This window comes from Neopelma chrysocephalum, unplaced genomic scaffold (assembly GCF_003984885.1).
Source record: "Neopelma chrysocephalum unplaced genomic scaffold, ASM398488v2 Primary Assembly neopelma1_101, whole genome shotgun sequence".
NCBI classification, from domain to species: domain Eukaryota; kingdom Metazoa; phylum Chordata; class Aves; order Passeriformes; family Pipridae; genus Neopelma; species Neopelma chrysocephalum.
In genome coordinates, this window is record NW_020897764.1 from 932,601 (window position 1) to 960,153 (window position 27,553).

General features: G+C 44.3%; 1 protein-coding gene across 1 annotated transcript in view; it reads left to right on the forward strand.

The window, feature by feature from the left end:
• Positions 1 to 27,553, forward strand: part of OBSCN (obscurin, cytoskeletal calmodulin and titin-interacting RhoGEF) — a 183,147-nt gene that overhangs the window by 68,450 nt on the left and 87,144 nt on the right. The window contains 22 exon segments of the mRNA XM_027695511.1: positions 1,712 to 1,978; positions 2,859 to 3,125; positions 3,713 to 3,976; positions 4,551 to 4,817; positions 5,193 to 5,456; positions 6,398 to 6,664; positions 7,698 to 7,964; positions 9,223 to 9,486; positions 10,344 to 10,610; positions 11,490 to 11,753; positions 15,190 to 15,453; positions 15,767 to 16,030; positions 16,310 to 16,573; positions 17,044 to 17,307; positions 18,499 to 18,762; positions 20,088 to 20,354; positions 20,714 to 20,977; positions 21,733 to 21,999; positions 22,983 to 23,249; positions 23,924 to 24,190; positions 25,463 to 25,729; positions 26,935 to 27,207. Coding sequence (XP_027551312.1) covers positions 1,712 to 1,978; positions 2,859 to 3,125; positions 3,713 to 3,976; positions 4,551 to 4,817; positions 5,193 to 5,456; positions 6,398 to 6,664; positions 7,698 to 7,964; positions 9,223 to 9,486; positions 10,344 to 10,610; positions 11,490 to 11,753; positions 15,190 to 15,453; positions 15,767 to 16,030; positions 16,310 to 16,573; positions 17,044 to 17,307; positions 18,499 to 18,762; positions 20,088 to 20,354; positions 20,714 to 20,977; positions 21,733 to 21,999; positions 22,983 to 23,249; positions 23,924 to 24,190; positions 25,463 to 25,729; positions 26,935 to 27,207 — 5,850 coding nt within the window.

The following is a 27,553-nucleotide window of genomic DNA, read 5'->3' on the forward strand; positions in this document are numbered from 1 at the left end:
TGGTATCTAAGCTGAAGCAAAAGTTCTCTTCTTAGATGAGCCTTTAGTCCAATTCTCTGAGTTAGAACTGGGCTTATCTATAATTACCTTACAATTGCTCCTGCCTGTCCTGAATCGTTACCCCAGCCTGAGGTTTAGGAGGAGCTCAAGTTTCTGTGCCTTAAATCACTTGTTCACCTGGGCAGGTTTGAGCAGGTACAGAAGGTTGTTAAAGGCACAGACTGTGTTTAACCAGACCAGTGGATATCCTGTGTAGTATTTGACACCTGGAATGCAGGATCAGAACCTGCACCGGGACTGGAGGATTCAGTGTGAACAGAGAAAAGCATTTGGGTTGTTGGAATGGTCAACCTGAACCTCAGAGTGTGGAGTTGGGAGGACAAGCGGCTCACAGGGTTTATCCAGAGCACCAAGACACAAACCAACTTAAGGTTGAGGTCTGCTGTGCAAGGAAAGAGAAGACCTTGATGATGTAGTGAAGAAGAGGTGGTGGTTAAAGGTCCCAATTTTCTCTGTCTTTCTCTGCACAAGGACGTTTTCTCAACACCCATTATACACAAAGGAAAGGCCTGTGTTGGCTTCAGTAGGACCTGGATCTCACCCATGATGAACAATTCTCTGCTAGAAGAAAATCACATTGATAATGTTCCACCACAGCCCCTTTTTTTTCCCCTTCACAGAGAGGGGTGTGGGATTTGAAACACATGGATTTGGATCACCAGGAGATGTGAAGGAGTCAAGTCATAATGATGTCTACAACAAATTGCACCTTTGGAGCTTTCCTTTAGGGAACCTTTCTATTAGAGTCACATCAGAACAGCAGAATGCAAACATAGGGGAAAAAAAAAGGAAAAAAATAGGAAAAAATAGGAAAAAATTCAGTAGTTACGTGACACTGAATGTCCCAAACTAGAGGTAAAAGGGAAACAAAAGAACAAGCTGTAGTTTTTCAACAGCCACAAATTAGGTGCATCTTGAATCAGTAGCTGACTTGCATATTCATAAGACAGCAGAATTCAGGAGGGATTTTTTTTTTCACTATCTAAAGGGAGAACACTTCAATTGAGGTATTTTTCCAGTAAGTTCCTTCCCTGCCCTAGCTCAGCTTAAAGCCTTGAATCCCAGGCTGTGACAGACCCTGCAGAGGAAGCTCCCCAGGGACTCTGCCATGTACAGCTGTGCTTCCCCCTCTGTGTTTGCTCTGTGCTGGTTTTTAAGTCTGTGTTCATGTTGGGTAAAAAAAAATACATTGTGGGTTTGTTTTTTTTTTTTTATCATGAGAAATCAATACTGCTGGTTGTGACAGAAAGTGCTTTGCCATTGCTGTGTCCTCCGTGTCGTGTGTGAGTTGACCTCCTGAAGTTTTATGGGGTTTGTGCCAGTGGTCCAGCTCTGAGCACCCATCTGTGACACAGTTTGTGCCATTTATAGCACTGCAGCGTCTGCCACTGATGTTAATAATGAAAACAGTGATAGCAGCAATGTCTTCAATAGTGCAGACAGTGGTTAAAAGGAAAATAAACATATGGCCTCGATTTTTTTTTTTCTCCTGCTGTAAAGTGCTGGCAGCCAGATGTGAGATGTCAGAATCTGTTTACTGTTTGCCAGTGCTTTTCCATTCCTGCAGTTTTCTATCTCAAGAACAAAGTCTGATGCAAAAAGGGGGAGGGTGATTGCCAATCTCACGTGTCTCCTTCAACATCTTTTTCAGAAAAGCCACTCCTTTTCAAGCAAGAGCTCCAAAACGAAGAGGCTAGAGAAGGAAAACAGGTCAAGCTGACCTGTGAGCTCAGCAAACCTGGTGCCCCAGTGAAATGGATGAAGGGAGACACTGTCCTCCATGCCAGTGAGAAGTATGAGTTTAAGCAGCACGGAACTGTGGCAGAGCTCATTATCCGAGATGTCAAAACCGTGGATGCTGGGGAATACACCTGCAGCTCTGGGGAGCTCAAAACCACTGCCCGGGTCAAAGTGAACGGTGGGTAGAGTTAGAGACATTAAACACTTCCTTAATCAAGTGCTTAAAAAGGTCTATTAAAATATCACATAACACTTCATTTTTTTTTGTGGTGGTGCCATCTTTAATACGTAGAATTTAAAGGTAATATTGTACACTTTTCATCAGCTGTATATATTTAATTCATGTCATCTCACATTCTGTGTTTGGGGTTTTAAATCTGTAACTTCCCACTGGGCAAAAACTAATTAAGTGGAGCGCAGAGGATTATTTTTCTATACCCTACGTACTGTAGTTCCTGACCTATGGGCTGTTTTACACGGCTGGGGTTAAGAATGGAGTTACAGATGGAGACCAGTAGTATTGGAGCACAAGAATGTGAAAACATAAATGCAGTCCATGAAAAACTCCAGGTGGCCAAGTGATTAATTTTTAGACCCCCAAAGTCCCAAAGACATCCTTTTTAAAGGCTCTCAGGTGCCATCTGCACTCCCCAATGGCCTTTAAAAAATATAGTAGCTTAGTAACATAGGAAAAGTAGTATGTGCTGGAGCAGAGAGTAGGAGAAATACAGGATATGAATTTTGTTTCAGAGCCCTGCAGGAGCAGGGAATTCATTAGGTGATGATGCCCAGGGGATTCTGAAAGGGTCCTTACTAAAAATGAGGAAAAACTTCCCCCATGTTCCCAGGAATCCACAGTGAGATGATAACATCTGGGGGAGAGATTTATTCCTGCTCCCAGGCAGGATCATGTTGATGCCACAGAGCCAAGGGAGGCTTAAGGGCTGCTCTGCTCACTTGGAAAAGGACTAGTTTTAAGAGGTGACAGCTCTCGTGGGGGCACTTGTTGTAGAGCCAGGTCAAGAGGGCATGTCCTAATCCCTGGATCTGTGTTCCAGCTGTGCCTGTCCTTTTCAAACAAGCCCTGGAGAACACGGATACGGACGAAGGGAAATCCGTCTCCTTGCGCTGCGAACTCTCAAAAGCCGATGCCACCGTGGTGTGGAAGAAGGGAGGAGCCACGCTCCAGGCAAGTGCCAAATATGAAATGAAGCAGAAGGGGACAGTGGCAGAGCTGGTGATTCATAATGCAGAGCCAGAAGATGCGGGAAGATACACCTGTGACACTGGAGACCAGCAGAGCACAGCCCAAGTCAAAATCCATGGTAGGAACGAGACACCTGCTTGTGACCATTTGTTGTTGTCCTTGCCATGGTCCTGCTACCTCCTGCACATTTAGAGTTCGGAAAAATAGGGATGAGTACAAACAAAAGGGTCTGTTATGTTTTCTGGGATGGTAACTTCACGCTAAAACATATCAATCAAACATATCTGATAACAAAATATCTTTTTTTTCCTTATGAAATATTTCTTATGCTTTGGATAGAGACGACTGTCCAAGCTTTAAACCAAGAGGTAAGAAGGGCCTCAGCTACACCTTTTGTTAAAGAATATGCAGTTCTTTTCTCCACTTTCTCAGCAAGTTTTTACGTGTCTGTGACCACCAGCGTTTGGGCAGCAGAAGGGTAATTGCTTTGACATTCTAATTATTGGGAAATAACTGCTCTCTTTCCATTTGGTCCAAAACTCTTGGTGTGTTGTTGTAAATACAAATGGAGCCCTGGAAGTGCAGGTAGGTCAGAGCTCATTTGCTGTGCGTGCCAAGAGAATTTGTTTTGGCTTTGGGTCCCGTATGAGGTCACTGGATGGTGATGATGCTCCCAAAGTAAACTGAGAATGCTTCATTCCTCAGCTGCCTCTGTGCTCTTTAAGGAAGAGCTGAAGCCCGTGGAAGCTGTGGAAGGTGGGGCAGCCACCCTGCAGTGCCAGCTGAGCAGAGAGGCCCCTGTGGAGTGGAGGAAGGGGCAAACTCTTCTCCGGCCGAGTAACAAGTACAAGATGAGGCAGGAGGGCACAGTGGCTGAGCTGCTGATCCATGATCTGGACCCAAAGGATGCTGGAGACTATTCATGTCTAGTGGGGAACCAAAAAACCACGGCAGCCTTGTCAGTGAATGGTAAAAAGGCAGAAATAACCTGTGAAACTCCGGAATGGTTTTGTTCACCTCTTCCCCCTCCTCCTCTCTGTACATTCCCTCACAGCACCCACCTCCATGTCCTGCTTCCACTGCTTTCATCCATCCTCTTTTTCATGTTGCCATGTCACTCCTGTCCCCAGTCTTCGTCCTCAATCAGCTTTCATTATGCCCAATATTGGATATGTGTGTGTGTGTGTTGTCTTCTTACCTTTCCTCAAGTGAAGGGAGCTGTCCTGCACGTGTGTTTTCCTGAATTAACATGGAAACATAAGATTCCTTGCGATTTTCTGTTAAGGAGGGATTAATGATGAGGATGAGTTTGTCATTTACATGCATGATCCCAACCAAGACCACGAATCGATTCCCACAGAACAAGTCACTAGAGAATTTCTTTCGCCATCCATGAAAAAAAAAAAGACAGGATGTGCTTAAGGATAATAGAGGGTGTTGGAAGAAGGCTTGGGTGGATACACAACAAATAACGAGTGAGCCTCTGAGCAGAGACCTGAGCAGGGTCTTGGGTTGCAACCCCTTTCCATTCTGCATCTCCCAGCCCTGCCAGTGCGTTTCAAAAAGGAGCTGAGGAACGAGGAGGCCACGGAGAGCGGGACGGCGACGCTGCAGTGCGAGCTGAGCCGGCCCGGGGGCTCGGTCCAGTGGAGCAGGGATGGGAAGGTGCTGGAGCCAAATGGAAAGTACAAAATGAGACGGGAAGGGCGCTTCGTTGAGCTGGTTATCCAAGACCTGGACTTGGCGGATGCCGGGAGCTACACCTGCACCTGTGGAGACCAGAAGACAACGGCTGCTCTGAGAGTGAATGGTAACTGTTCTACCCCTGTTTCTCCTTAAGCCCCAAACACACCTTAAATTGCAGCGTTTTCTGGTCAGCCAAAGCTTGGTCAGTGTGTTTTCTTAGAGGTTTCGTGTTCTTGGCTCTGTGGTACCAAAGAGTCATCCCGTTGGAGGATATTCCCTTGTGCTTTTTTTGCCTCGAGACAGCACATCTATGATGTATATTGTTTTCTTTAATTTGTTTCTCTCTCCTCTAGGAGGTTTCACCCCCATTTCAACAATACACACCCAGAAATAATGCATTTTTGGTTAAATATATACACTGAGCCCAGTAACTTACAGCACAGTCCAGTTCATTCCATTCCAGTGCTGATTCCCTCTCTGTTGGTATTGCATCCCTCAGCCTTGCCTGTCCTCTTCCAAGAAGAACTGATGAACAAGGAAGCTACAGAGGGAGAGGCAGTGACTTTGCACTGTAAACTGAGCAAATCTGCCCCAGTTGAGTGGAAAAAGGGGAATGTGGTCCTCAAGCCAAGTGAAAAATACAAAATAGAGCAGGAAGGTCCCTTTGCAGAGCTGAGGATCCAGGATTTGGGATTGGCAGATGCTGGTGATTACCACTGTGTGTGTGGAGACCAACAGACTACAGCTGCTTTGACAGTAAATGGTAAAAAAGAATTTCTCAGCACGTGCCCAAGTAAACCTGTGTGATTCCAAGACCTCTTCCTCTTTTTCTTCTGCTTCCTCTGATCCCTGTATACTTCCTACCCTCCCCTCTGCTGATTAATTCTCCTCTCCTGTTTTCCTTCTCTCTCGCTCTTTCTCCTTTCACCTGGTGCCCTCTTGATGTGCTGTTTGTCTTCCTGGGTGCTGTGTTTGAGTGAGCACAGGCCCCCAGCTCAACACAACCTCCCTAGTCCAGAATAGCTGCTTGTTTAGAAGTTTGCCCACAGGGATTGACTTAAAAGTGGGAATAATATTTACTTTTTCTGACTTACACTGTTACACTTGTTGCTCCTGAGGGGAACAAGTTTCCCTCAATATATGCTGCTACACAAGGACAACCTTCATGAAAAATAGGCTTTTTCTTTTAATACTCTTCCCAGTATAATACTTTAATACTATTCCCAGCTCCATTTTGACCAGTTTTGGCTTAACTCTTCCAAAGCAAATACTTTATCTCTGCAGAACACTGACAGCATGTTTGTGACTGCTCTGCTTTAAGGGGCTCTATTTATAAGAGTTCAGACAATGCCATAAATCAGGCACTTCTGTAGAGCTGCTGCTCTTCTCAAGGGAAACAAAATGCTCTGGGTCTCATATTGAAATGTGGCCTCTGCTTTTATGGTACATAAAGGAAAGGATAGATGGCTTGGCAACTATTTTTTCAGATATGCTTGCTTTTAAAGAATGTTTTAAAGCATGAGGAAAAAAAAAACAAAGTAAAAATCAAACTGAATTGTCTTTTGAAGTGTTAGAGATTAAAGGAACAAAATCCTGGAGGAGATCAAGAAGGTCTTATGGCTTCTGGGAGACGAGAGAGTGATTAGATCTTGGGTCAGGCTTTCTCAGGGTTGATGCCATGTCCATGTTGCATTTGCTCTGCAGTCCTGCCTGCTCTTTTCACCAAAGAACTGACAGACCAAGAAGCCACCGAGGGTAAAAGTGTCTCCCTGCACTGTGAGCTGAACAAGGCAGCTGCCAAGGTGGAGTGGAAGAAGGGCTTCAAGACCCTCAAGCCAAGTGACAAATACAAAATGAAACGGGAAGGTGTGGCTGCTGAGCTCACAATCCAGAACCTGGACACGACGGACGCTGGGAATTACTCCTGTGTGTGTGGGGACCAGCAGACTATGGCAGTTCTGACAGTTCATGGTAAAACAAACAAAACAAGGCACACACTGGAAGTAACTATCCTGTTTTCTCTGCTCATTTGGACAGGTCACACTCCCATCTCCTTCTTCTGCCAGAGCTTTATCCACAGTTCCATCAACTGGAATGTGTGGCACAAGAGGGACATCGGGGTCCAAGCTCAGAGTGAGCCAACCAGGGTTGTTCCCACTGTTTTAATTAAGGATCCATAATTTTGCTTTTCCCTTGAAAGTTCCTTTATTAGACTCCCCGTTACGCTCAAGCCAAAAATTATCTTTCCTCAAAGGGGTTACGACTTGTGGATATTTTTTCTTTTAAGGTCTCATAAAATTCCAAAAGGTGAGGTTGTTCCATGGAATCTTATGCCCACACTTCATTCCTGAGACAACAAGGTGATTTTACACTTACAGCCCAGTTGTCATGGCATTCAGTTGGTGTCCTGTGTAAAAACCCAAACCTTCTAAGGGACGACCAAAGGGAGAGCTTTGATTTTTACTGAACCTGACATCTTCAAAAGGGTATGTCAGTTCAGGTAAAAATGCTTGTTTTCCCACCCTGTATTGAAATGAACAATTTCATTTCAAACTGACATTTAGAATGAAACTCCAGTGTTTCATTTCTATTTTTTTTTTAAATGTGAAATGTCTCTTTGTTTGCTCAAGGATGTGAAAACACAGCAAACATCCTCCCCTCACGGTTTAAAAAGTCATATAAGAAAACCATTTTTTTTCCTCCAGAAATTTCAAACTAGTCTTTTTGCTTGAAATTTCACAGGGAAAAAAAAATGGGCTTTCTATTTCTGTTTGTATTGATTTATGACTCTAAGTACATGTTAAATACTTCTGTGGATTGCTGGAAGTTTTAAATCCTTTCCTGGTAATAACTTTTCTTTCCTAATACTGATTCACGGAGACTCTCGAGAATCTGTGTTCTTGTATCAAAAAATCCATCCAAGATAAGAGGGAAAATGGGAAGTTAAACATAATTTTAACTCTTTGGAGCGTTACATCTCACTGCTCATGTTGCTGTCCTTCAGCTCTGCCTGCGTATTTCAAAGAAGGGTTGAAGAACAGGGAGGCCACAGACGGTGGAACAGCCACCCTGCACTGCGAGCTCAGCAAGGTGGGGGTCCCTGTGGAGTGGAAAAAAGGGGACAAGACACTCAAACCCAGTGAAAAGTTCAGGATGAGGCAAGAAGACACGGCTGCAGAGCTGCTGATCCGAGACCTGGAGGTGGAAGACACAGGAGAATACACCTGTGTGTGTGGAGAGCAGAAGACCTCGGCTGTCTTGACAGTCCACGGTAAAAAAGCCATTCTGGGTGGTGATTCCGGTGTCTCCAGGACGTCCCTTTTCTCTCTCCTTCCCACTTGCTTTGATGTTTTGATTCTGCAGCAAATTTCTTGGTTTGCTGGTGGTGCTTCATCCCATCTCCCACTGTCTGTCAGTTCAAAACTGGTGGCTTTATAGCAAAGTAAGGAAGAGTTACGAGAATTTTTCGTCTTGGGCACTTTAAAAAACCTCAGCAGCAAGATTATTCTTAGGGGAATAAGAATAAGTCCTTGTGTGTCACTGCTGTCAGTGGATTTTGGTGCTTAAACTGGAGGAAAGTTCTTTAAAACTGCTGAGCTCAGTTAGTGAGAGGTTTTTCCATTCAAGAATGAATGACTGTCCTCCTCTTTTGCAGGACTTTGATATATCCTGCTGAGGATAAATAAAATAAACCCCACCCCACAGCATTATTCTGCAGATCCTGACTTAGGGGGTAGTGGGACAGATTTTGTTCCTGTCTCTGCTTTGGTGAACAATGATGAGCTCTGGTTGCCCCTCCAGAAGAGGTACAATCCAATAGATAAAAGAACAGGTTTTATTTGAGATATATCTTAAGGGATAAGGTACTTGTAAGGACAGGTGGAAAACTGTGGAGTCAAAACTCTTCTCCTATATTTTCTGCACACTTTTGCTTCCTCTTCTTTCTTCCACCTGGAGGTTATTTCTGTTCCTCCCCTTCCCTGACCCAGCACTTCCATCCCAGTGCAAGTCTCTTTGTTTTTACTTCAGTGGCAAAAAGAAACTTGAATGCTGCTAAAAAAAACCCTGTATCCCTGATATTATAGACATTTATGTCCTTGGAAATCGTGGCTTAAAGGTGCACCCGAAGTTATGTTACTAATTTATTTTCTCAACCAAAAGGATAAGTTATGGTTTTAGGAAAGGTAGGGATCCCCAGATGGCAGTGCTGTCACCTGGGTTGAAGACTTCCAATCCAAAGTCAGGTCTTTAATGTTCAAGATAGATGATTTCAGATTGAAATGGGTTAGAGGACTACTGGAATCATCTGGGAAGTGATGAGCATGCTGATAAATCAATGTTAGAAGTAGCTCATGGTAGTAACATCCCTGAGGGATCCTGCAGTAGTTTTCTAATAGAGGCAGTTTTCCAGACTTTATGATTTGTCTTCCTGTGTAACAGTGAAGGACTGGCCTCAGCACCTAGTTCTGAGTTCCTCAAGGTCTGGTTGATGGTTTTGATGCCCTCTCTGTTTATATCACACCCCATAGCTTTGCCTGCACTGTTCAAAAAGGATCTTGTCCCTGTGGAAGCCACGGAAAGCAGGGCGGCTGTTCTGCAGTGTGAGCTGACCAAACCCGCCCCAGTGGAGTGGAGGAAAGGGCAGGAGGTGCTCCAGCCTAGTGAGAAGTACAAAATGAGGCTGAAGGACACCGTTGCTGAGCTGACAATCCATGGCCTGGAGGAACAGGATGCAGGAGATTACACGTGTGTGTGTGGAGACAAGACAACCACAGCTTCCCTGACAGTGCATGGTAAAATATCTGGGTTTAATAGGAGTTTCCTGTGTTGTCATCTGTAGTCTCATGGGGGATCACAATCTGGTCTTGGTCCCATCTATTACTTTAAATTGCTATGACAGCTGTACCAACCACTGGGAATATCTTCCACTAAAAGTCCTTCCCTTGGGACTCATGAATAACATCTTTTCAGTTCCTGCTCTTTCCCGTTGATGGAATCTGGAAGCAGAAAATGAAGAGCTTGATGAAGTCATAAATAGCACTTGGAGTCTTTCCACTAATTCATTTCTTTAGGGCATATCACTGAGATTTCACTTGTTTTTTTTTCTAGAATGGAATTGAAAAGTTATGAAAGCATTGCAGCCCATAATTTTAAATGACATAGTGTTCATTTTAATTATTAAGCTGGTTTTAAGAAGGAGCTGTGCATAGTTCTTGAGATCTTGGGATCAGTTTTGTGTTGTTATATCTTAAACTGCCTTTAAAACATCCCTGGAAGTACTGAAATAATAGTTTTACAACACTGATTTCCAAATCAGTGAGAGCTGGGAAGCTGAGACTGGGGTGATGCTCCATTTCATGCCCTGGATCATACCATAAAAAAAAACCCCTCTGACTTATGAATAAGGTGTTTTCTAGCTGTCCAAAGTCAGTCTTTTATGGTTCTTGGAGTTATTATTAATCAGTGTGACATGCTCAGTGTGATCCACTGCAAAGCACAAGGCAGAGATGCCCCTTGAAATCATCCTTTGCCTCTCAGGTACTTTATGCTCTAAACCTTTATGGAGTAAAAGGTTTTAACTCAGTGGAGCAGTCAAGACACAGTTTTCCCTCGATTTTTAAAGTGCTCTCTCTTCACCTCTGATCTTCAGCCCTCCCTCCACGTTTTAAAGAGGAGCTGAGGAACGTGGAAGGCACGGAAAAAGGCACGGCCACTTTCCGCTGCGAACTGAACAAGCCCGGAGCCGCCGTGGGGTGGAGGAAAGGAGACACAGCCCTGGGGACAGGTGACAAGTTCACCATGAGATGCCAGGGCACGATTGCTGAGCTGGTGATCCGTGATTTGGACCTGGCAGATGCTGGGGATTACACGTGCTGCTGTGGAGATCAGAGAACCACGGCTGCGCTGAGAGTGAATGGTAAAGAAAAAGGAAATACGTAACGAATTCAAAGGGGTTGTTTTCAAACAGTTGTTTTTCTAAGAGCTCAGTAGTGTCAGCTCTGAAACTGCAGCCTCATTTCTGATGAATTTAGCAATATGTGCTTGGACACAAATGCCTGAATGCACTGGTCAGTACCGAGCACAGGTCAGGTGTTCAAGGCAAAAATTTGAGATATTCACCTTGGTATTAACTCATTTCTTTGATGCTCATATTCAGTAGTAGGTGGTAAGAAATGGGAAATCATATAATTGTGATATTGGTTGTTAAGATTCTAATCTAAAATCCTGAAGCTGAGAGGATAATTTGTTGCTGAGGTATTTTTGAGGCAGTTTTCAGTGTTTCAGAATAACTTGAGGGTCAAGTTCTGCCTGACCACTGTCTGAGGAGGTACAGAATTCACAGAATAGTTTATGTTGGAAGGGACATTTAAAGGTCCCTCATGGTCTCGAGGAAAAGAGAAGTTGATGCCTCAGATAAAGTTTCATTTGTGAACTTTTAAAGCAATTAATTGTATTCCAATAGAATGTAGACACTCTGGTCAGGCTTTGTTTTCCATCCTGGCAGGCAATATCCAAGGAATGTAGGGCTCAGTCTTGCAGGTCTGGAGAAGCTGAGACTTGCTGTGGTTCTCCATTTCATGTCAAGGACTTAACCATAACAAAACACCTCCTCATATTGATGAATAAGGTGTTTTTCCTGCTTTCTAGAGCCACTCTTTTATGTTTCTCAGAGGGGACCTCAATCCTGCTTGATTAGGAAAGGCTTTGCTTGTCACACATGGTTGACAGACCACAGCTAAGTGGTTGCTTGAATAGCTGCCATGGTCACACTTTGTGCTCATTTTGAACTCCTCAGCCTTGCCTGTGCACTTCAAGAAGGAGATGACAAACGAGGAAGCCACAGAAGGTGGAACAGCCACTCTCCAGTGTGAACTGTCCAGACCTGCCCCCGTGGAGTGGAAAAAGAAGCACAAGGTGCTCAAGCCGAGTGAAAAATACACTGTGAGGCAGGAAGGCACCACAGCACAGCTGCTGATCCACGCCCTGGAGGTCAAGGATGCTGGGGAATACACCTGTGTGTGTGGAGAGGAGAAGACAACTGCAGCACTGACAGTGCATGGTAAAGGAAACAGAAATGGGGGATTTTTGTGGGATGTTTCTCCCTTCTCCTCTGGAAGCCTCAGTCCTGACACAAGTTCTTTCCCTAATCTTGCCATCATTAATTTCATTGATAACAGATTTTCTTCTTTTATTGTGATTTTTATCTAATTCTCACTAGAATTGCAGTTCCATTGATTACACTAATATTTTCCCTGTTTTCTTCCCCCTGCTCTTGTTGGTGCACAGCTTTGCACCACGCCAAAGGCTGAAGATGCCACATACTTGCTTTTTTTGTTCTGTTTTACTCACTTTTAACTTGAGCTTAGAGAGGTGGAGCAGCAGGAACATTCATACTTCTTGAAAAGGATGATTAGATTTCAAACTGCGTTAGGATTTGAGAAATAATTTTTTATTTTGGTTCAATGCACCTTTTCTATATGACTCTGACCTAGGATAATGTAGATTTGTATCCAGGTGTTGCAGAATACTCAGCATTATAGTGGAAGAATAATTCACAGTCTTCAGTCAAATTTATCTACAACTTTCCTTGGAAGAATGGGAAACTTCATTTTTATTACTAACACAGGACAGTCAGAAGTATTTTGAGCCTCTTTCACACCTGGAAATTCAGTAGGTCTGAATTCAGGGAGTTGATTTCTTTGCTTTACTGCCCAGACCTTTTCATCTTTGTATTTATCAACAACATAGGGATTGCTTCAGTCTTCAACTTCCAATATAACCACAGAAAATAGAGTTGGAAAGGTCACTTAGTCCATCCTCAGGCCCGAGGTCACCATCATTACAGCCAGAAGGTTTTTCTTAATTTCAGCAATAGTCTCTCTCGAGCTGGCTTGTCATTCCTTCTTGTTTCAAATTTTATAAAAAATTAAGAAATACTTGTTGGGGTTTTTTTATACATCCCAATTATGATTTCTTTATTTGCATCAGAGCTGCATTTTTCAACTTGCATTTTTTCCAGGATCTCTTGTAATCCCGAATCCCTTCGTGCCTGTTGTTCTCCTCCTTGTATTTGTGTTGCTGATCATTCCTAAATAGGATATTTTCCACCTGCTCTTGCTGAGTTGCAGCCTGTTTTTCCACCACTACTTCACTGAGGTTTTCTATATCTTAATCCACTTTGGCAAAGTGATTTCACCATCTCTTCTTTCCCACCTTGGGATCATCTGCAAAATTAATGACAATTCTGCATTTCATTGTCCAAGTCACTAAAGAAAATGCTGAATATTACTGGATTCCAGAGCACTGAGGAACTCAACTCATTCTTTCACTGTGAGTATAAATCACAGTTGAATATTCTTCGACAGTAGTTTTCAAATTAGTGGCACATTCCCTCTGTAGTTCCACCTGTACCTGAGTTAAAGTAAGAGCTTTGCTAAATTAATAATGTGCAGCATATACTGGGTCTTTCTGTCTGTGAAGCTTAATCTATGTCAAGAAAAAATTGCACTGGTCCACTCCTTCAGGAAGAGAAAAGCTCTTGGCAAATCCAAGTTTTTCAAAGAATTAAGTTAAGCTGAGATGGATGTAATTCCTTGGATCCTCTCTCTGCCATCTCTCTGTTTTTCCAAGAAAGTGAAGGGGATTCATCTTGTAGGTCAAGATTGATGAGGATTCCTAAATTCCCATTTTTGTCAGTGGAGATCTGGTCAGCACAGTCCATGGAAGACAGGGATGTATCCAGTTCACCTTATGTAGCAGATATGTGGTCAGCAGATACCTCTGCTGACTCCACTGACTTCACCTGGATCTTTCTTGACTGCCTGGGAGTTTAGACTCCTGTTTTGCATGGCAAGAACCAAATGTGTGCGTGTCAATGTGTGAGGCCTTTTTCACCTCTTAGTTTCTGGTTTTTTTCCTTATTTGTGGAAGGTCATCCATTCATGCTCTTTGATTTCTCCAGTGTAAGTATTAATGTCTGATATTCATTGATCCTGTGCCTTCTATGACGAATTTCATCACCCCAAGGTGCTTTAAGAATAGTCAGACTATTTAAATATTCTCTAATCATTTTGTTTCTTATCCTAGCCAGAATTCCTATTACTTTCTTCACTATCATTTACCTTTAATATCAAAGAAGAAGGAATTAAACACTTCAGCTTTCCCATGTCACTCACCATCAACTTACTGGCTTTGGCAGTGCTGGGTTAAAGGTTGGATTCACTGACCTCAGAGGGCTTTTCCAAACTAAATAATTCTATGATTCCATGATATCAGCATCATTTTGCAGATCACTTTGAGCCCCTCTTTCATGTTGATCTTTTGTCCAGGAGGTGACAGAGATCAGGAATGGGGAACTGCCCTTGATCTTCTTGAAATATTCAGAGAACCTGCCCTTTCTGGGTTTGTCTCTACATTGAACAGTATTTCTTTTGCACTCATCTAAACCTCTTGTATTTTATAGTCTTCTTGAGTTTTGGGACATTGAAAAGTTTGTGATTTAGACAGACTATTTCTGATGATCCTTGGAGTGAATTAGTCTCTAATTATGCTCTTAATATTGTTTCTTTGAGAAGTTTTCCACTCTCTTAAGCTGCCTTGTCCTTTAAGTTGGCATCTGCACGATCATAAGTAACAATTCTCAAATTGTTGGAGCTTGTTCTCTTGTTACCACAGAATTTTCTTTTGTTCTTCTCCATCATTACCTGTCCTAAAATCCACGAGCTTTCCTGCTTCATAATTAATGTCTGCACAATTATTCTCCACATCCTTATTCTCAATGATTTATTTCTTGTTGGTCACAGAATAAATTGGAGACCCTTCTCTCCTGTTCTTCATATCTATTCTATATCCAAATATAGTTCCTGCCCCATTCCAAAGACTTACCAGGTGTTGTCCCAGCCTGCTGCTCCCAGAGTACATATTAGCACATTACCATCCAGTCTTACACTCTGAATTATTCTATTCCTTGTTCCTAAAGGGATGGGGTATTAGGATGCACCTGAATTTCCTGGTGTGAAGATTATGGCAGATCTCCACACTGGAGACATCATCCTTTTCTTTTCTTTTTATTGCTACCCAAGCACTTTCAAGAGATCTCTCTAGTCTTCATCTTGTTCTAACTCTGAGTTATGTCTATAGGCATCCTTAACACCTAAATTCAAACATGATCAATTTTTCCTTAATTTTTTTCATGAATGGATTTTCCACGCTGAATTATACTGAGGAAGTTACAGTTTTGACCATACGTGGAGTTTGCCCACTCCTGCTGTTTATTCTCCATCCGTCTCTAAACCAATCAGAAAACTTGCTTAAAATTTACTTTAAAAAAAAAATGATAAGACCCTTTCTTTATCTGCGACACAAATTAGCATCTTCCTTCTGTGGGATGATCCTCACGGCAACAACCAGGCACGGGGAGATAGAAACACCAGGTTCATTTAGTTTGGTGGCCCAGAACTGCTTGTCATGAAAACATTTGCTGCTCTGTTTCTCAGCCCTCCCTGCCCTCTTCAAGGAGGAACTGAGAGATGAGGAAGCCGAGGAGGGCAAAGCGGTGACTCTGCGCTGTGAGCTGACCAAACCCGCCCCGGTGGAGTGGAGGAAGGGACACACGGTGCTCAGACCTAGTGAGAAGTACAAAATGAGGCAGAAGGATGTCACTGCAGAGCTGGTGATCCAGAGCCTGGCTGAGAGTGATGCTGGTGATTACACCTGTGTGTGTGGGGACAAGGAGTCCACGGCTGCCTTGGCAGTGCATGGTAATGCCCAATTCCACCTGGATGTCCTTGTTAACAAGCTTGTGGTTTGAATTACTTTTATCACCCTGTTCATTGTTATCTGTGCATAGTTCCCGTGAGTCTGAATTTGCATTGAGCCGTTGTGAGGATTAACTTTGTGATTTAGGGGTAAAACCTTCCAACAATTCCATATCCAAAATGGTTTTAGGATCCCTAAAGCAGATGTGAGATCAAGCCTGAGGACAGCCCCCCACTGACACCCTCACCTTTCCTTCCCCTCAGCAGGAGGCTGTTTTTCTGCTCCATTTTAACCCTCTCCCCATTGCATCCTCAGTGCTGCCTGCGGGGATCAGGGAGAGCCTGAAGGACCAGGAGGTGACGGAGGGTCAAGGGGCCACTCTGTGCTGTGAGCTGACCAAGGCTGCCCCAGTGGAGTGGAGAAAGGGCAGCACTCTGCTCAGAGCCAGTGACAAGTACAAGATGAGGCAGGAGGGCGCAGTCATGAAGCTGCTTATCCATGATGTGGAGCTGAAAGACGCTGGAGAATACACATGTGTGTGTGGAGAGCAGGAGACAACAGCTGCCTTGATAGTGCATGGTAAAAAAAACAAATGCAAATATCTGTATTACTGTGCATTTCTTTGTCAGCTCACTGATATTGGTTGTGGCTGAATTGTTCCTTTACATTTGTGAGCTCTCTGTGAGATCTGGTTGTATCCAGGCCGCTTTTCTCTTCCTGTCTGTTGGTTTGTCCGATGTCCCAGAATGAAAACCCCTCACCCCGAAGTGTTCTCTGCCTCTGTACCACCCCATCCCTCCTGTGATCTGTGTGCCACGTGTCATGTTTAACGTCCTCTGCCCACTTTGTGACCTTCAGCCCTGCCAGCACTTTTCAAAGAAGGCCTGAAGGACCTGCAAGCCCTGGAAAGCCAAACAGCCACCCTGCGTTGTGAGCTGACCAAGGCTGCAGCTGTGGCGTGGAAGAAAGGGGACAAAGTGCTCAGGGCAAGTGAGAAACACATCATGAGGCAGGAAAGTGGCCTTGCTGAGCTGGAAATCCGCGACCTGGAGCTGCAGGATGCAGGAGATTACACCTGTGTGTGTGGAGACCAGCACACCACGGCGTCTCTGGCAGTGAAGGGTAAATGCAGATGACTGTCCACTTTTTGTTTCTCTGAAACACCCTGTTGGCTGTGTGAGGTGTCCACCCATCAGCTTTTCCTTAGGGATTAATTTGTGTGCAGGAAAGGAGAGCTTCTTGTCCTGACATTTAATTTTGGTCTGAAGCTGAGGATTTGGCTGTTTCTCCACGCAAACTCCAGTGTTGTAGGTTTAAGGGAATAAACACCTAGAAAAGACTCCTGTTAGGCCAGCTGATTTGTCCTGTCCCTGTGACAAATTCTTTAAATTCTACCTTGAACCCATCCAGCCTGTTGTACCTTGACCTGTCAGCTCAGCACTTCTTTGTCATACTGTCACTGCTGGATTCAGTTTTCCAGATCATCGTAGCAATAACCTCAACCTCAAAGTCCAAACCCCCTGATCTGGCCAGATTTGAATTCATCATGCTGATGGCTTAGTTTAAATACCCTATTAACTTTCCATTCCCAGCCCTGCCAGTGCTTTTCAAGGAAGAACTGAAGAGTGAAGAAGCCCAGGAAGGAGCATCAGTCACTCTGAGTTGTGAATTAACCAAAGAAGCTCCAGTGAAGTGGAAAATTGGGCCCAAAGTGCTCAAAGCAAGTGACAAATATCAAATGAGACAGTCTGGCACCACTGCAGAGCTGGTCATTCATGACCTAGAAGTAAAAGATGCTGGAGATTACACCTGTGTGTGTGGTGACCAGAAGACAACAGCAACCTTGGCAGTTCATGGTAAAAAGACCTTATTAAAATTGATAAATAACTGTAGAGACAGGCATCAATCTGAAGTTCAGTTGTTCCTTCCCTGGGTCAGTAGCTTGTCTTTGTTTTTATCCCTTTCTCTTCATTCTATTTATAACTCATTTCTTGCTGAGACAGAGTCGCCCATGGCAAATTTTGGGGTCATTATTAATCTGTCCTTTGAAAGGAGAAAACAAGATGTTTCTTTCTGCCCAAATCCCCTCTTCTTGGATATTTACATTTTCCAGCTCCAGCCCTGTGGTTCACTTCAGTCAACCCCAGTTTTCTCCAAAACACACAGGTATGGTCTGTCAGCACCTGCCCAGGAACTGGACAGAGGAGAAGTGAGGGTTAAATAAATCAACCCATAAATAAATCCTTTTGTTAATAACCTCATTACCTGATCTCTGCTCTCCTCTCATTGATGAATATCCATGTTAATGAAATAACAGTCCTTGGCTTTGAGGAACTTGGTCAGAGATCCAGTTCTGCCCCTCCAGATTCTTCCAAAAACAGGGAGCTGGGCTTTCCTGAGACATGGACTTTTCCTGAGGCATTTGGGGTGTACTGTTTATATTCTGTACCCCTTTACACAAGGCACTTTTGTGGGTAAATGTCAATAATTAGTTTTCCTGAAGGTTGTTTCCTGTAGGTTGTTCTGTCTTTGGGTTGTGATTCCAAAACGGGAAATTAGCAAGAATCTGAAATTCTCATTACATGTAATGGCCCTTCAAACTTCAATTTAAAACTAGGACTAGTTTTGTTTTAAAATCTGACTGCTTTCAGGTAGGTGGGGCTATAATATTTTAATTTAAAAAAACCCCAGAAAATAACAATATCAGCCTCCAAGAAATGCTACTTGTGTGGGTAAAATAATCCTGTGTGTAGCAGTGTTATTTGTGAGTGCTGTTGATCTGAGATCTGGGTCTTTCTGTCTTCTTCTTTCACTATGAATAACAACAGACAACCCAGGGAACTGTCCCTTAGGGTGAGTGAAGTCACATCACACTTGAAGTAGGATGCTTTTGGAGTTTCTAAACTTGGTTATGGCTAAGCATGTCTATAATAGGCTGGGGAAAGAAAAAAAAAAGGCATGAGGGGAAACCATCTCCAGCGTGAAAAAGAAATCGGGATTTTAATTCCGGTTTTCTGGTGACCATCTGTCCGTGTTGCACCCTTCAGCTCTGCCCCCACTCTTTAAGGAAGAGCTCCAGGACAAGGAAGCAGGAGAAGGTGGAGAAGTCACCCTGCACTGTGAGCTCACCAAGGCTGCTCCAGTGCAGTGGTGGAAGGACCAGAGGATGCTCAAAGCAAGCGAGAAATACAAAATGAGGCAGGAAGGGACCAAGGCAGAGCTGGTGATCCATGAAATAAGTGAGGAGGATGCAGGAGGCTACACCTGTGTGTGTGGGGAGCACCGGAGCACAGCTGTCCTGACAGTCCAGGGTAAAGCCATCCCGACCTCCTGTTTCCTGGCTGGAACCCTCTGCCCTCTGCTATAACTGTTCATTTTTACACACCTGTCTGTTCAACCTTATTAACTGAACTCCCATCCATTTGAAAATATTCCCTGCCCCTCCTCACCTGCAGGCTGTGCCAACTGGAAAATCCCAGTCTGCCTTTCTCTGTCCTATCCTCCTGTCTTTTCCTTTCCTTAAACACACGCCTGCTATCCTTTCATCTTTCCCTTCTGCCATTCCTTTCCTAACACACAAACCCACTATTCTTTGGTCTTTCCTTTCCTGCATTTATTCTCCAAAGCACAAATCTGTTTATTCTTTGCCATTCCTTTCTGGCATTCTCAATACTGACCATTGTAATATGGGGAAAAAGAAGCATTAGTTAGTTACAATTTCTTCTTTACTGAGCTATGCTTATATTGGGCTTTGTGCCCATAACCTCTGTCCTAATGCACAGATTTCCATTGGGAGACTGTTTTTCTAAGACTGTAGATCTCCTGCCAGTCTTGTTTTGTTGGAAGAACCACTTGTTGTGCAAATAAAACTGGTGTTTCAGCTTCAGAGTGCTGGAGATGGGAAATGTGCCAAATCTGGCTAAACCTGGTTTCTAGCTTGGATATTTTAACTTAGTCTCGCTGCTGGGGACACTAAGTTTTTTAGATCTGAGGTATCCAGCCTTGTCAAAGAGATGGAATGTCCCATTATCCCACTTAGTTAATAGAGGGACATATGTGAAGGTCACCACATTTATTTCAAGGACACGACTTGCAATGGCTACAGGAATGATGTTCAGTGGGGAAAAACATGTTCTGAGGCAAGAACACAGGCTGGGATTCAGCATCTGGAGATTTTCTCTGGGGTCTGGAAGAACCTCTGAGTCCTGGATGAACCTTTTCAAGGATAGCTCAAGGAAGAAGGGATGAGGATGAGTGAGGAGCTGTGCCAACACTCAGAACACAGTAGAACAGCTCAATAAGTAGGGAAAGACAGCACAAAGGCATGAAGTTTGTGGGAGACACCAACACATGGGAACTAAGGAGCTCAGAGATGATATTCTTGGTTTTTCTCTCATGGAAACTGGTAGAAAGCAGGTGTAAATCTGTTGAGACAGGGCAGTTTTGCTAATAGGAAGCCAGCATAAACCCCAAAGGATTAGGATGTATATTCCCCCTAGGATATTTTCACTTCTCTTCCCTCTCTTCTTTGCTGATGCTCGACCTTCCATAACTTTCACAACTTCCCCCCCGTCAGTTCCTCACCCATCCCTGGAGAGGTGCTCAGTCTGTAACACTTTTTACCTGCATCCTTCAGCTGTGCCTCCATTTTTCCAAGAGGAAATGACCAGCAAGGAAGCAGTAGAAGGTGGAACGGCCACTTTTCAGTGTGAGCTCAGCAAGGCGACAGCCCCTGTCCAGTGGAAGAAGGGCCACCACGTCCTCACCTCGGGCAAGAAGCACAGCATGAGGCAGGAAGGCCGTGTGGTGGAGCTGGTGGTTCATGACTTGGACCTGGATGACAGTGGAGATTATACCTGTGTGTGTGGAGACAAGAGCACCACAGCTGCCCTAACAGTGCATGGTAAAGTAACCCTTGGGATGGTCCTCCAAACCCTAGAGCTGCCCAAGCCTCTGTTGTTACGGTCTGTTCCCATTCCCTTTCTGTTTGCTTGGGTTTTCCTATTACTTTGGACTTTATGTGCTTCCTCCTTGTGTCAGAATTGGGATAAGAGTTCCCTGTTGGTGTTTGTCCCCCTCAGCTGTGTTGGTTCATCTCACTTTCTCAGTGTCCAGGGAAGTTGGGGGAGATTTTCCATTTTGTCCCACTGACCTGGATCAGGGCTCCGCGTTTCACCATCATCCATCCATCCATCCTCTCCCACGGGATGTTTGCTTTTTAAGGAATATTCACACTCTCTGTGGTACCCTTTTACTCTTCAGCACTGCCTCCAGAATTCAAGAGAGGCCTGAAAGACCTCGAGGCCGTGGAAAATGGCACAGCTGCTCTGCACTGTGAGCTGACTAAACCTGCTGTGGTGGAGTGGAAGAAAGGGCAGGAGGTGCTCAAGGCAAGCAGCAAGTATAAAATGAGCCAAGATGGTGCCGTTGCAAAGCTGATTATCCGTGAGCTGGATGTGGAGGATGCTGGAGATTACACCTGTGTGTGTGGAGATGAGCAGACAACTGCCACTCTGACAGTCAATGGTAAAAACAAAGGAAAAAAGCCATAAGGTTTTCTGAAAATAAAAATAAGAACGGTGGTTTAGTGTTGCTGAAGGAGGATTGCAAATCGTGAGGTGTGCAGGAGAGTGTCGTTTATACAGCCTCAGAGACAGGCAGAAAATGGAAATTGCAATGCAAAATAGTGCATTTTTTCAGCATGTTACTGTCAGGATAATCATAATCTCTCTTGCAAGTGGCCTGCCCTAAGAGGGAATTTGAACCCTGAAAATTCCCTGCTTTAAGAGGGAATCTGAACTCTTGCAGTTCCCTGCCTTAAGAGGGAATCTGAACTCTTAAAATTCCCTGCTTTAAGAAGGAGTCTGATCTCTCAAAATTCCCTGCTTTAAGAGGGAATATAAACTCCTAAAATTCCCTGCCTTAAGAGGGAGTTTGAGTTCTTACAACTCCCTGCTGACCTTCAGAACACCTTCAGTGATCAGGGCAACGTGTTGGTTACTTTTGGAGTAGGAGAAAGACTGTGCCATTTTTAGATCACAGATTAGATTAAGCTTCCATACACTTCATGGCAAAATGTAACTTCTTGAAATCCATTTCTTCTTGTTCTGTAGATGTTCCTATTTCATCTCTGGGGAAATAGCCTTGTACTTTGAGTGTAGAATATGGAGGTTTAGAGACACCAGCAAAACAAGCTCTTTTGGTGCTTTCATTTTCTTTCAACTCCCTCTTTCCCAAGCCCCAACTGCGGAATGTTGCAAGTCATTTTTTCTATTTTATAGCCCTACCAGCACTTTTTAAACAAGAGCTCCAGGACACCGAGGCAGAGGAAGGTGGCACAGCCACGCTGAGGTGTGAGCTGACCAAACCCAAGGCTCCAGTGGAGTGGAGGAAAGGGGATGTCACCCTCTACCCTGGTTTGAAATACGAGATGAAGCAGCAGGGCTGCACCGCTGAATTGGCCATTTCTGACCTAGAACTGGATGATTCAGGGATATACACCTGTGACTCTGGACACCAGCAGACAACAGCTGTGGTGACTGTACATGGTAGGCACAGTGTTGACCCTTGGCTCAACAAATGTGGAGTGGAAGGAGATTCTCTTGGTGTTCTCTACTTGCTTTGCTGTTGGTCCATGCCAGAATAAATGTTCTTCTTTGGCACGACAAAGGGTCAGGTTAGAAAGGTTGTTCTTGCAGTATCTTGAGTGATTAATTAGCATCAAAGCTTATTAGAATCATAGAATGGCTTGAGTTGGAAGGGATCTCAAAGATCATCTCAGTCCAACCCCTTGCCATGGGCAGGGACACCTTCCACTAGCCCAGGTTGCTCAGAGCCCCATCCAGCCTGGCCTTGGACATTGTCATGATGTCAAAATATGCTGATCTCTCCTCCCCTGAGTGCAGGGGTTGTGGCTGGGTATGGGAATGGCATAAGGGATGATAAGAGAAGCAACAATTAGGGGATAAAGGATTTCTGTGACAGGTGACTGTGCTCTGTTATTACTGAAGGCTTTGAACTTCAGGTGTAAGCGTTCCTCCACCCCTTCTTCTACCATTCAGAGCAAGACCTTGCCTGAAGTCTGAATTTCCTCTCTAATTTATCAGTTACTGTGTTTTGAATATCAGTTTGATCACTCTATGTTTATACAAACTCTATTTGGGCAAAAAAATACTCTTTGCTTAGTATTGCAAACTCACAGACCTCTCTTAAGGAACAAGGGTTTGTGTGAGAGAGAACACATCCCAGGGATCTTTGCCTAAAGCACCTGTAGTTGACATGGAGACACTTCCATGGGAAAGTCTGACTCCCTCAGACCACAAACCAGGCCACAAACCACTCTCTAAGACCAGATCTTTCCTAACTTCACTGTCAGTCCTCAACTCTTGGTTCTCACAATGGTTCAAGAAAGATGCTGCCGAGACAGGGAGTTGCAGCCCAAGGATTATGGAATCATTTCTGAAGAATGGTGGTAGGATTGTGTCCTTCTTGGGCTAAAACACTCTTGAAATGTTTCCCTCAAATTTTGCAGCACTACCTGTCACTTTTAAGCAACCCCTGCAAAATCAGGAATCCGAGGAGGGAAGCACAGCCACGTTCCGCTGTGAGCTGTCGAAACCCAAAGGTGCTGTGGAGTGGAGGAAAGGAGGAGTGGAGCTGCAGCCCAGCCAGAAATATGAAATGAGGCAGAGGGAATGCCTGGTAGAGCTCTTGATACATAACCTCAAATTAGAAGATACAGGAGAGTACAGCTGTGACACTGGGGATGAGGAAACCACGGCAGCTTTAAACGTGAAAGGTATGTGGGCTGAGCTGACTCCTAAAGCAGCAGATCCCATCCAACGTGCAAAGCAGCAGTTTCAGTGTGAATATTTTTAAATATATTCTTCTCTTTCTCTATAAATATTTTCCTTTTCACCTGATATACTGGGATTTTATTTTGTTCTAATGAGAATTGAAGAGGATGATGCTTTGTTCTTCCGGTGCTGCATTTGAGTTTTGGGTTCTAATAAGAAACATTTTCCAGCTCTGTGGCTGACAAGAAATTAAAGAAAGAGCAATAATTTTACATAACATCTGGATATTTCACTTGACATGTTGTTTAAATATTTTTAAAAAGTATTTTTTTCCAAATCCTGTAAGAAGACAGACAACGACCTTCCTGATCTGTCAAGGCTGCCCACGGAGTTTTGAATTTCTAGCTCTTGAGATCATTGTTAGACCAACTGAAGGATAAGTTCACTCAAAGAATTCAACCCTGGGAAGGATTTGAGTCAAGAAACAAAGGAAATAAAGGCAATAAATGTTATGGGATTCTTCTGATGTAGCAAGATCTAGTAGCTCCAGGCAAATTAGAAAACATGGATCCTGCCCAGGAATATCTTACTTGAAAAGCAGAGTATCTTCTCTGAAGTGTCAGTCTGAGGACTTGACTCAAGCTTCAATAAAAGCTTCTTTTTTTGTCTCCTTTAGCTCTGCCAGTTCTTTTCAAAAAGCAGCTCAAAGATGAGGAGGCAGAAGAAGGAGCTGCGGTGAAGTTCCAGTGTGAGCTGACGAAGGATAACGCGGCAGTGGAGTGGAGGAAAGGCACCATGGAGCTCTTCCCGTGTGCCAAATATGACATTAAATTAAGTGGTTGCACGGCTGAACTTGTGATTCACAGTGTGGAGCCAGAGGATGCTTCTGATTACACGTGTGACACAGGAGGCCAGCAGAGCACTGCAGTCCTCAGAGTGCATGGTTAGCGTTGCATCAGATTGGAACAGAGGAGAAAAGGCATTTGTGGAAATGTGTGAATGGTGTTATTTAATTTACTGGTGAATATGAATCCTTCTAAAAGTTAAGAGATTGAGGAAAACTGGTGCCCAGACATAAACAGAGCACAGAAATGGATCTTGTGGGACAGGGTTCCTATTTCAGCTTGTAAAGCACAGTGTGCAGTGTACTGACACCTTTCTCTGACGTGGCAAAAGCAAGAAACTCTGAGTCAAGAAACCTTTATATTCTAATAGATCTTTATTTCTAGCACTTTGCATTCATTCCTGGCTCACTTGAATCAAAAACAAATCACGCATCGTTTAAAAAAGCATTTTAAGTTTAACTATATTTAATCTTTCCATGAAGACCCTGAGAATGCTGTGTTTAACCAAACCAGGAATGATGACTGTGATTGGTCACAGAATTACAAGCATGGCTAAAGTTAGGAGGGACCACAGCAGGTCATTTGGTCAGGCAGGGCCATCCCAGCACCATCTGTGAAACGTTTGTGGTCGTCTCAAACAGTTGGGTGGAACTTGTGGCTTTGATCTAAACCACAACCTTTCAAACTACATCCTCTGGCTGAACCTGACCCACGAAGCAGCCACAGGGTCAGCTCTGAGTGAGAGAACCTGTGACTGTTTTCCATGCCTCACAGGAGGGTTTAGACAGAGGAACCACAAGCACTGAGATTCCAGTTTCCCCAGCTGCTCATACACACACACACACTGGATATTCCCTTCTGGTTTCCACCTGTTGTCTGAGCAGATCCACATCCTCTTGATTAAATGTCTATTTGTGCATCATTTGGAAAGACTCACTGGTGCTGGTCCAGGGTCTTGAAAAGATAACTGAGAAACCAGAAAGGAGTTTAAAGCTTTACATCATTTAGGTGTTGGAAATCATGAGTATTTCTATAAAAATGAAGAAATTTATGCCTGTTTTAACCAGAAAGTACCAGGTTTTGCTTAGTCAAAATCTTTCTCTGTGTGTAAGCTTCCAATCTCCAGAACAGGTGCATAAAAGGTTTGATGTGGATGCCCTTGACTTTAAGAGAAACAAACATATCTGTGGAAGTTTCTGATCCTCTCTTTGTCTGGGTATACACAATATAGGAAAAAAAAAAGTGGTTTTATTATCATACAACCCCTTAATGCAAAATTGCCCCTGCAGCATCAGAGCCCAGGCGCTTGTGCTGAGCTGTGCATTCCAGGGAACAGATCCCGTATTATTTATTTCTTCCTCACTTTGCAGCCACCAAACCCCGGCTGAGGCAGCATCTGAAGAATGAAGAGGTGGAAGCGGGGGGGACAGCCAGGCTGCGCTGCGAGATCTCCATCAGCAAGGCAGAGGTGGAGTGGAGGAAGGACGGAGCTGTCCTGCACTCCAGCTCCAAGTACGAGATGTGGCAGGACGGGACCCTCCGGGAGCTCCGTGTTCACCGCCTGGAGCCTGGAGATGCCGGGGAATATTCCTGCAAGGCTGGGGATGAGACGACCTCTGCCAAACTGACAGTGAAAGGCAAGAACTGTTTCTCGGGGCAAGGAGGTTTTCACTTGAGGAAACTAAAGTTTCACCCCGTTTCTAGGGTTTCACTATTATTGTGAAGAAAGCAGAGCATAGGGAGGGTGTCCTAAAAAAAAATCTGGTGGTCAATGGATGCACCGAAGCAAAGATTGACGTGGTGGACAGGGGAGGATGAAGCAGCTGTGAGTTGTGACTCATAGCTTGAAATATTTGCTTGACATCATCATATGCAGGGGGGTGAACAGATGGTCCATCCCCAGCTTCCAGTCACATGGCAGCTGCATCTGGCCTTAGTGCCATCACAGAGCTTGGACCACTAGTGTGGAACAAATGCTGCCAGCACCTCTACAGGCTGCTCCATGTTGTAGATCCTCTGCACATTACACCCAGCTGCACCATTTGTCGTGCAGATGGTGACCTCAGTCGTAGGAATATCTGCTGTGCTTGCTCACATGAAGATTTCACTGCTTTTTTTTGATGGTTGGACTCGACAATCTCAGAGGTGTTTTCCAACCTTAAGGATTCTATGATTCATTTGGAATTCCCCAGCAGATCTGGGGTACATACAGCTTTGGGGGTATGTTGCGGGGCTGTCTGTGTGATCTTTGCACAGATCTGCAGGAGTTCAGCTGTCCTAGAAGCAGGACTCAAACCAACTGTGCTCACATTAATCCAGTGAGTCTTGCTGAGAGGACAAAGCCAACCAGCTCCTCAAGACATTTGGAGCATCAGCATGGAGTAAATGTTTGCAAAAATATGATAAAAAGGATCAGGTTTTAATGTTACTCTATGAAGATATCTAAGTTCAAGTGTAACAAATTTCAAAACCCTGATTTTGGCACCCGGCATTCATGCCTTGTTCACCCAGAGTGTCAAACATTAAACTAAAAAATCAGTATGTAATGTATCTCTGAGAAAGGATAAGTGATAAAACCACTCTTTAAAAGTTAATTGCCCTTTTACCAAGTGCACTGAAAGCAGAATTTGGGATGTGATTTGGGAGGCTGTGCTGTCTCCATCCTTGGAGATACCTGAAGCTCAGCTGGACAAGGTGCTGAGCAGCCTGCTGTGAGCCAGCCCTGCCTTGAGCAGTGGTTGGACCAAGTGACCTCCAGAATCCCCCTATAACCTGTTTTATTAACGATTCTATGATCTGATCCATGTTTTCCCTTCCATTCCCTGTTTCTGACTGTTTGCAGAGCCCGACGTGACCATCGTGAGCGGCCTGAAGGACATGGAGGTGTTCGAGGGGGACGATGTCACGTTCCGGTGCCAGGTTTCCCACGAGAACGCCAGGGATGTGGAGTGGAAGCTGCAGGACGTTGCCCTGCAAAACAACGAGATGAACGAGATCTCGGTGGAAAAAGGGAAGGTTCACACCCTGACCCTGAGGAAGGTGACTGAGCAGGACATCGGCACCGTCACCTTCCGGGTGGGACGTCACACGTCCACGGCAGAGCTCACGGTGAAAGGTAAAGTCTCTGTGTGGTGTGGGACAGGATCAGTGAGGACAGCTGATGTTTTGCTTATGCTGACAGTAAATTCACGTCCATAATTCGCCCCTTTTTAGGTCATGTCAGTGCTTCAGAGCACACGTGAAGTACTGGTGTGGTCTCATAGACAGCAGTCACCATGGACAGACAGTGAATATGTCACCAGGGTCCTGAAGCTAGCTGGTTCCTAAAGAAATTCCTGTGTTGGCCTCAGTAGTTGGATTGAAAAACCTGGAATTTTCACTGCTTCCATTCTCCCTCTTAGAAACAGAATGGTTTGGGTTTGAAGGGACCTTTAAAGGCCATCTAGCCCAACCCTCCTGCA